This window comes from Bos indicus x Bos taurus, chromosome 3 (assembly GCF_003369695.1).
Source record: "Bos indicus x Bos taurus breed Angus x Brahman F1 hybrid chromosome 3, Bos_hybrid_MaternalHap_v2.0, whole genome shotgun sequence".
Classification (NCBI taxonomy): Eukaryota; Metazoa; Chordata; class Mammalia; order Artiodactyla; family Bovidae; genus Bos; species Bos indicus x Bos taurus.
This window is the reverse complement of record NC_040078.1, coordinates 19,522,298-19,532,096: the sequence shown is the minus strand read 5'-3', so window position 1 is coordinate 19,532,096 and position 9,799 is coordinate 19,522,298. Positions and strand designations below refer to the sequence as shown.

Sequence of the window (9,799 nt, the reverse complement as noted above, 5' to 3'; positions counted from 1 at the left end):
TCATTTCTGATCCCTGTCTATTTCTCTGGGCTCCCACCACTCTCTGTGCTTACTGCTAACATAACTCACACTGTGCTGAAATCATTATTGACTTAAGGATAGTGCTAAGTCAGCTAGCTTCCAACAAGTGCAGAGCTCTTAACAAGAAGGAAAATGCCAAAACTACAGTAATGGACTTCTACTTCTGGCAGCATGGAGGAGAGAAAGGGCTCTCTCATAGAATACCACTGGATCCTGGATAAATTACAGTAAACATGTTTGTCACGCTCATCAGAAAGTAGAAGAGATCACTAAAGGAAGGGGAAAAAATAACATTGAGCTGAATCCTTATGCAGAATGAGTAACATGCAGCAGAAGAAGCAGGTTTGCTCTGGGGACAAATGCTAGTATCAGTATCATTAACAGAGGCTAAACCCTGGGCCCAGCCAAAGCAGGGGAGAAAATCTGGGACTCCTGAGTTAAATCAGGACTCCTGAAAGGTTAACACAGTCCCAGGTAAGGAGCACCCTTTGTCACCTGGCAGAAACAAGTGCAAATTCTCTCTGGAGGAAAGTACCCCCAATTTAGGCCCACTAGATTTCCTTAGATTAACAAAATAGGAGCTCAAAATCCAAAAATACAAAATATACCAGGGAACAAGCTGCTATGGGAAAATCAGCAGAAATCAACAGAACAGGTAGATATCCAAGGTAAGTTACAGAATATAAAATTGTTGTTCAGTTACTAAGTTGAGTCTGACTCTTTGTGAACCCATGGACTGTAGCCTGCCAGACTCCTCTGTCCATGGGAATTTCCAGGCAAGAATACTGGAGTGGGTTGCCATTTTCTTCACCAGGAGATCTTCCTAACCGAGGGATCGAACCTGCATCTCCTGCATTGGCAGGCAGATTCTTTACTACTGAGCCACCTGGGAAGCCCCAGAATATAAAAATAACAATCCTGACAAACTTCAAAGAACTGCTATCACAGAGACCACATTTCCTGAGCACAAATGATCAAACTGAAAATTAGTATCAAAAAGATAAAATTTTAAATAGCTAGATTTTGGAAATTTAGAAAACTTTTCTAAATCACGAATCCAAAAAGTCATAAAGGTAATTTAAAAATTCTTAGAACTAAGTAATAAATACTTTTAAACAGAAAAATGTGGAGAATATAGGGAAGTGAGTCCTTGAAAACTTATAGAAAATAACACAACTTGAAAATTAATTAGATAAAAATTAAGATGTACAAGTACATAAAATTAAAGAAAGCAGAAGGAAATACCACAGATAACATCCATAATTAGTGAAGTAGAAAACAAATATTTGTGGCTTCCCTTATAGCTCAGTTGGTAAAGAATCCACCTGCAATTCAGGAGACCCCGGTTTAATCCCTGGGTCAGGAAGATCCCCTGGAGAAGGGATAAGCTACCCACTCCAGTATTCTTGGGCTTCCCTTGTGGCTCAGCTGGTAAAGAATCCACCTGCAATGCGGGGGACCTGGGTTTGATCCCTGGGTTGGGAAGATCCCCTGGAGAAGGGAAAGGCTACCCACTCCAGTATTCTGGCCTAGAGAATTCCACGGACCGTATAGTTCATGGGGTCGCAAAGAGTTGATATAAAAGAACATAAAATTAAATCTAAAGAAAGCAGAAGGAAATACCACAGATAACATCCATAATTAATGAAGTAGAAAACAAATATTTAAGGGAGAGTATCAACAAAGCCCAGAATGGCAGCTAAATCAAACAAGTAAAACAAATTTCTGGTGTAGTTGGTCAAAGGGGAAAAAAAGAAGGCACAAGTAAACAGCAGAAATGAAAAGGAGGACACGACCACCCAGGGAGCAAAGGAGAAAAAGAACATGGAAGGAATTTCATTAAAAATAAATGATGTAAAATGCACAAAACTCTAGAAAAACACTTTACCTAAATTGACTCAAGAAGAAATAGAAAGCCCAAATAGCCTATAATTATTAAATAAATTGAAATTAAGATGTTTCCCACAAAGAAAGGCCAGGCTCAAATGGCTTACCAAGTAAGTTTTATCAAACGATCAAAGGATGGTTCAGTTCAATCTAATATAAACGTTTTTAGAGAATGAGACAAGAGGGAACAGTTTCCAACTCAGAGGGTGTACAGACCAAAGGAATCATCTCAGAAGCCTTAGAAAGCTTACTAAAAACAAAGGCACTAACCTGTACAAGAATGTTAGTAGCAGCATTATTTATAACTGCAAAAAACTGGGAACAACCCAAATGTCCACTGACATGGATAAATTGTGGTTTATGCACTTGCAATATTATATAGATAAAAATGAGCGAGTAATAGCTATCTACAACATGGATGAATCTTAGAAATAATGTTATGTGGGGAAAAAAAAGCAAACCACAGGGGAGTATTAGAGAATAAAATTTTGTAAAGCTAAAAAGCAAAACCATTTTTAAAGGGTATATACATAAATGGAAAGGATATATATATATATGTATGTATGTATATATTGCAGGTAGTTAATAAACACAAAATTAAAGATAGTGGTGACCTCTAGGGAGAGCCAGGAGCATAGGTTAGGGGAAGAACACGAGAAATTCAGTAGTATTTCTAATGTTTTAATGTACAAATTGGGTGATGAGTCATTTAGTTATTATGCTTCATAACTTACGTTAAATATATTCTTTATAGATATCAAACATTACATATAATTTTTAAAAATCTGCAATGGTGGAAATAAAGGAACAAATGAATGAAGGCTCCCTGAAAGAAAATGGAGAATCCCTGATGGAAGCTACCCTATGCAGAAGATAAAGTAGGTCCTTAATTAATGTTGGTTGGTTTACTGCTTTTCCCAAATATATACCTGAATTCCTTTCCTACTGGTGCTCCCAGATAGGCAAGGTACCTTCTTCCATACACACAGCCTAAACCCACAATCCCGGTCCAGCTAAGTCCTGACACTTACATGACAAGAGACTGACACCTGGTGGATACAGAGTGAATTTAATAAAATGACTAGGGAGTAAACCTCACTCTACTTGGTGAAAGAGGCAGTAGAGTGAAGCATTGAGAATGAGGAGAAAACTAAAATTCAGAAAGAGGAGAATGAAGGATACCCATCTCTGAGAAGGAGGTGGAAGAAAAAGGGGGATTGTTATCCAAATGAGACTAAAGAGCTAGTCTCCAAATGAGAAAGATTTCCCTCTCATTCCCTGAGACCAGAATAAGAGGAAAAGAGGTTACAGCTGCTGTAAGGAAAATTCAAAACTATCTGGAAAAAAAGGAAGGAAGATAACTGGTCTCAGCCTAGCAAGCTAAAACCACACCTACTTCTTAGCAGTGGCCAGGTGTCAGGTGACTCCCCGGGAACTCCCCACTCCCAGTCCCCATTGAGGAATCTATGTGATTCTAAGGAGGCTGATCCTGCCTTTTTTTTTCAAAAGGTACAGGCCATGATGTAGCGTAAACAAGCAAATTAGCATTTATTATACCAATCTCCTGCCCACAGCGACTGGCTAGGGATGGGTGTGTGACCCAGGCTGACCTCACCGAAGTGAATCTTAGGGCTATTGCTAGGATTCCTGGCACAAAGATGCCCTCTCTTTCTGGCTGGACATGAGAGAGGAAACATGGAATCCCAGGAGTGCTGGCAGCCACGAGGTGGACCAGGCTTAAGATGATCCTACAGAAGGTAGGGGGGAAAATCAATCAGGTATTCAGAGACTTACGGAGTCACTGGATCAGCTTTACCTGGAGTTGGCCCTACCTCTGGACTTGCCAGTCACATGAGCCAATAAATCTTTGTTTTTAAGCCAGTCTGAGTTAGGTTTTCTATGATTTAAAACCAAAAGACTCCAAGCCTAGGCATTCATCGTATTTCATCCCTATATTCCCACAAGATAGTGCAGGGATCCAGGAGAGGGGTCACTACAGATTAGTGACTCTAAAGCCAAGGGGACTGAGCTGGAAAGGTGAGAGGCAAAAATCAGGCACTATGTAAGACAGGGTGCCTCAGCTGTCTATACAGAAGAGAATGAAGAGCCAAGTGAGAAGCAAGTGCAAAGAAGGGCCTCTTCTAGGCAGCCAGGTAGAGTTAACATAGGGCTATAAACACTCCTTCCCACATACCTATCATGGGGGTGCCGCTTTGGGGTCTTTCCGCTCATGGGGAATGGAGCTCGGAAGCACATGCCCCTTTAAGTCTTTATTACCCTGTGCAGAGGTGTCTACTTCTCCCCTGACCAAATGAAGAGCCTCCTTTTGGCTTCTACTGCCCCTGATGACGCTCACTTTGGGGGTGACAGGAGGAATTTTATCTTCTGCTTCTTTGGCATGACGGGAACTGGGGCCCCTTCCTCCTTTGGAAACGGCGCCATCCTCCTGACCTTGGGCAAGCACCCCCTTCTCAGCCTCTCCTACTGGCCCTGGCCCCCCTGATCCTCCAGCTGAGTTGCTCTCCCCTCCAGAGGCCCATGCCTCCCGTGGTAACCTTGAGGACTGGGCTGAGTCCACAGCAGCTGCTGACTTGTCGGGGGTAGAATTCCTTTCCCTACTTCCACCTGATTTTTTTCGAGGGCGCCCCCGTTTTCTTTTGGCATCACTTCCTGTATCGTCTAGATCCTGCTTTGTGGCTTTAGCTGGTGGGTCCTGCCCACTGGCTTCGCTCACAGGCACTTCAGCTGTCCTCTTGACACCTTTGTCATGGGGTCCCAGGTCACCCCCTATGCCCACTTCCCTGTTCTCTGCACTCCTTGGCTGAGCGAGCCCCCCAGGGGGAGCTTGCCCAGGCCCAGGTCCAGGTCCAGGCAAAGCAGGAACCGTTGGTAAGATCATGTTAATGATGGGAACAGCTGCTTGGGGTGCCCCAGCCCTACTGGGCAGAGGCAGTGCAGCCATTTTCAGAGTGCCTGAAGAAAGTTTGGGGGCCAAGATGGGTGGAGAGACTCGGATTGGCGGAATAAGTGAGCGAGGGGCCCGGGGGAGGAGCAGAGGCAGCCGTGCCACTAGGGCATTAACCTGTGGGTTATTGGCTACTGGCGCCGGGCTCTCCGCTACACTCTTCTTTCTCTCTCCACGTGCAGAGGGGCCAGCCCCAGCTCGGGGGTCTAGCTCTTTAGGAGGCTAAAAAGTAAAGAGAAGAACACAGTAAGTGGGAAGACTGGACAATGGAGGGAATATAGGAACAGGACGTGAAAAAGTACTGAACCCACTGGGCGAAGGGTGTACTACACCCGCAGCCCAGGGGAGTAAGGTCAAGGGCATCAGCTTCCTCACCTGGACCTGTCTCTCTGGTCTCTTATGAGAACCGCCCTCCAGGTTCTCTACCCCGTTCTTGGATTTAGATGACCGTTCCCGAGGGGCATGTTCGTCCTCTTCTGCGGAGGTGCCAGAAAAGGAAAAGCGGTGAGGAAGGAACAGAATGGAGGAGGGAGGTGATTCTGACTGGTAGAGAGGCAGGAGAAAGAGGTGGGCTAAGGCATGTCTGGGAAGGGTCTCTAGGAACAGAAGGTGTCTCTCTCCTCATTTATGTGGGAGAGCCTTTAAGCTTGAAAGTGGCTGAAGGGTTCTCTGAACGTAATACAGGGTCCACCCACCAGCGAGTCCCACAGTTTTGAGCACATGGGCGTGTGCAGATCGGGCAGAGATGAGATGCTGCTGTAGCAGGAAGCGGGCAACCTCAACGATGGAACTGAAGGACCGTTTCAGGATTCGCTCAGCCCAGTCACAGGTCAAGGCACAGGCTGCTTCTACCACCTCATCCCGAGGCGCTGGGGTTACTTCTGGGCCCATTTCTGGCTAAACAGGGGAAGGACACACCCAATTACACTGTGAACAAAGGCCCCTGCGCCCCTCTCAGGCACCAATGTTGACCATAAGACCAGACTAGGGATGGCAGTAGCTTCTATCATGCCATCCCAGAAACCCCCAAATTCTCTTTCTCCTCTGCCTCAGCCATAGCGTAGGCAGAAGGGCATATCCTATAGGCTGAGAAACTGTGCCAAACGACCTAGGCTGTGTCAGGCCTCAAAACACCTCCCAAAGTCCTCTGCCATCTACTTTGGGGAGAAGAGTGCAGTCGGAGGGTTGTTACTTACACTCTCAGAGCCCTTTAGGTCAAGTCCGGGCAAGGGCGGCATAGATACCAAGGTCTTCCTTCGTATGCCACTGTAGCAATATCTGACATAAGTTAAGGGGTAACCAACACACTGGAGGTCCCCATGTAGGAAGGTTGGGCTGTTTCCACTTCCAGCTCTTCACATCCTCACCCTAAGGTTCTTTCCCCAGGTCCTCCAGCCCACCCTCTCCAGTCAAGGATACTTGGACTGGCCCCGGCCACCAAGCCTTCGGGCCTTGATGTCAGGGAAGATCTCTCTGATGATTTTGCCAAAGTTGGCTGTGCTGAGCGGGCGGCAACACGCGAGGCTCTCGCAGTACTTCCTGAGTGAGGCAGGGACAGAGAGGGAAGAACACTCAGAGAAGAAGGGTGGGTTCAGAGGGTCCCTGGGAATCAAGGTTGGGAGACCCTTGAAGTCCGGCTCCATCGAGGCAGGGGCCTCTCCAGGGAGGAGGGGGTAGTCCTAGGCCCACCTCCCCAGCCCCCATACACCCCCTCCCATCCACCCACCGATAGGCATCATAAACACTTTGTTTTGGCAGGCAGGTGTCGGTATGCTCCTCTAGGTGGTTGCGGATCCACCTGTAAGCATACATGTACTCCTCGTTGCTGAGTGTACTTGGCTCTGAGCTGCAAGAGAAATAAGAGAGACAAGTATTGCCAACATCCCAACAGTTGCCCTGGTTCCATCCAGATTATCACCTCAGTAGGGCTGGACTGAATCAGTGCATCCAGAATTCACCTTTCTCTGGTAAACCAAGGCAGGACAGCAACTTTTATTCCCGACTAAGGAGAGCTGTTATGAGTATTCCTATTCACCAAGCCCTTTTTAAGGGAGCCTTTCTTTTTTTTTTTTAAGTTTTTATTGAATTTGTTACAATACTGCTCCTGTTGTTTACGTTTTGGTCAGGAGTCATGTGGGATCTTAGCTCCCCAACCAGGGATTGAAACCGCACCCCCTGCATTGGAAAGTGAAGTCTTAACCACTAGACCACCAGGGACCACCCCTAGGGAGCCTTTCTTTAAAAATAAGCACCTCTGATATCTAAAATTCCAGCACCAAACCTACCTTTTGTCTCCAGTACTGGGCCCTGAGGGGAGCTGAAGGTAGAGATACAGCTTGTCATTGTCTGAGAATTTCTGTACATCTTGCTGAGGTAGGGAGTAACAGAGAGGTAGGAAAAATTATAAGGCCAAGAAATACCCAAGGTAGGACCCTCTGATCCTTACTAAACAGTCTAGCTGAGTGAGTGAGTGTCAGGCTGACAAAGGACCTTAGAAATGATTTAAGGCTAGGAGCCCTTAAGGATTACCAAGGTGAGAAGGGTAGTGGAGGGGATCAGCTCTGATTTTATCTCTACTGGGCTTCTCCACAAGAGGTCACAGAGATGAAGTGAGATGCTCAAGGTCAAAGCGATAACAAGTTGTAAAGCCAATTATCTTCTGACAGGGCAGACAGCACTGACTCCCTGACTCCCTTGCATGAATCTTTCTAACCCATATCCTCACCATCTTCATCCCCCCCACCAATGCCATCTCTCTTGCCTTCTTCCGCAAATACTCACCAGGATCCCCTCTACTTTGTTCTGCACGGCCTTGCTGTAGAGAAGAGGAAAAAGCTGGAGGTCATACAAAAGATTTCTCCCCATCCCTGTGGCTGACTGCTAGGGAGAGGAAGGGGTCTGAAAAGCCTAGCAGGTGCTCAAGAACTGCTACCATGATGAAAATCTCCCCTGGTCAGATGCACTCGAGTGGGGAGGTGCAGGTCATCCAATACAGAGGAAGAGAAGTGCTATAGGGATCTATACCCAGGTCTGAAACAAGGTTTAGAGATGGTGATGAGTACTTACGAAATGGTACCTCGGAGCCTCTGAAGAAGGGTGGTGGGTTCCCCCGCCTCAGCACTACCTGAGGAAGTCCTTCCCCCAGTCTTTGGGCTCTTAGCATCAGGTTCATCTTCTGCCATCCTGGCATGAGGGCTAGAGTTGAGAGAAGACAGGACAAGATTTAACAAGATTTTCCTTCCCCGCTGGAGGTCCCAGGGCACTCCTCACCTCTCTACCCAGAAAGGCAGAAAAACAGAAAGAAAGCCTCCGAATTTCCCCAGTGGTCTTTTTCTATAATTTGCCTTCTACAAAAATTAGAAATTATTCCATTACTTCTCCAGGCCCATATATACCCAAAGAGATCTTTGCCATTTCCATTCTATCTGCCCCACCTTTCTGCAGTCTCCTAAATGTGGAAAACTGTAAAGGAAGAGATACGGGGGATTGGGAATCCACGTTAGAGAGAAATTTTCATTTCTGCCTCTAACCCCATACTACCCTCCTTTCCCTCAACCACCACCACAGGATAAAGTTGTCTAATTCTCTAATATACTCCTCACCACTGAATTTGCCTGGGAGGTCAGAAAGGATACGAACAGTTTCTGCCCTTCCAGGCTTGGAAAAAACTGGGCCCAACTTCTCATTACTTAATCTCGCCACGGCTTCCCCCGCAGCTCCCCCTCCCCACGTCGCCGGCCCCTACGTCATCGCCCTCACCTCCCCTCCCGACGCGCGCCCCCAGTCTCTCCCTTCCCCCTCCATTCAATCCCGCGTTGCTGCAAAGTAGGGGGTTCAGGGTAGCGGAATTCCTGTGCTGGGCGTAGAAAACCCGGTTGCGGGAAAGGGGGGGTCCTAGATTCGGGGCACGTGCACATGGGTGAAGAAGCAGTTGAAAATACAGCCAAAATCTTGTCTGCTCTCCTCCCAACTCATATTGCCCCCTCCCTACCTTTGAACAGTCACCTTCCAAAACAACCAACAATAAAGGTAAGGGAGAAAGAGAAACTACCTCGTAGCCACCTTCACTCCAGCCCAGCCCCACGATCCTGGCCCAGCGGGCTCGTGCGTTGCTTTATTTCCTTTTTTCTGAATGGCTGGAACGGCCCCGATCTGCCTAGATACTCGGACGGCCTGCTCTACGATTGGTCGTTGCTGCCACCCGGAGACAGAAGGCGCCGGGCTCGCACCGGCAGCCGCTAAAATCTGCCTGGTAACAGAATCTGATTGGTCAATAGGGGAGGGAAAATCCAAAGTTGGTCTTATTTGAGTCAAGAGGGGGAAGTCCGGGTTAGGTTTCGGTTAAAACTGGGGTCGGTTGGGACTGCCGGTCCCAAGAGGTTCTTCTCTTAAAGGGACCGCAGGACGAAAGACCGGACGCTCTCCTCCTTTTGAAGCTTTCTTTGCTTTCTCCTTCCGTGTTTCAGTTTTGACTTCGGGCGTCAGAGCTACTGGAAGAAAAGATTCAATGGATGATAAAATAGCTAGAAAATTATAGGTAGCAGTGATGGAAGTCGCTGGAAACTCACATTACCAGCTTTTGATGAAAAACAAGTTGAACTATTCCCCCCTAGTCCCCACCACCCAACACGTGCTTGCAGATACTCAGAGGAAACCTGCAAGCCCGAGCTCACATTCCTCAACTGATGGAGGCCTCTTAACCTCAGCAGCTGTACCACATAAAGCTAAAGTGCCCTTAGTCTTCCTAGGTTTCCCGCAAGGTTTCCCGCAAGTACCTCGTTTCCTTCCAAAGAGTCGCTGCTGCTTTTGCATCCCCTTAGTTCTGCAGTCAGTGAATAATGGCATTTTGACTGACTCCCCCAAGGGGTGCTGAATTCCCACCTGGACTGTTTTGCTTCAGAGAACATTGTACTGAACGGTCAAGCG

At 47.0% G+C, this 9,799-nt stretch overlaps 1 protein-coding gene across 3 annotated transcripts; it reads right to left on the bottom strand.

Moving 5' to 3' along the window:
- Nucleotides 1-2,007: 2,007 nt before the first annotated feature.
- On the bottom strand, nt 2,008-9,031 carry RFX5 (regulatory factor X5). 3 transcript variants are annotated; one of them, XM_027533739.1, is made up of 10 exons: nt 8,925-9,031; nt 7,940-8,068; nt 7,655-7,688; nt 7,159-7,241; nt 6,600-6,719; nt 6,293-6,412; nt 6,070-6,151; nt 5,569-5,770; nt 5,249-5,349; nt 2,008-5,095 (listed from the first exon to the last, which is right to left on the bottom strand). In XM_027533739.1, exons 2-10 carry the CDS (start codon nt 8,053-8,055, stop codon nt 4,106-4,108), a joined length of 1,848 nt encoding a protein of 615 aa, XP_027389540.1. In that variant the 5' UTR covers nt 8,056-8,068; nt 8,925-9,031; the 3' UTR covers nt 2,008-4,105. The 3 variants fall into 3 exon arrangements, with proteins under 3 accessions (XP_027389540.1, XP_027389555.1, XP_027389548.1); XM_027533754.1 differs by lacking the exon at nt 8,925-9,031 and adding an exon at nt 8,865-8,887 and having other exon boundaries at nt 2,574-5,095; XM_027533747.1 differs by lacking the exon at nt 8,925-9,031 and adding an exon at nt 8,476-8,570 and having other exon boundaries at nt 2,574-5,095.
- Between the last annotated feature and the right edge of the window lie 768 nt (nt 9,032-9,799).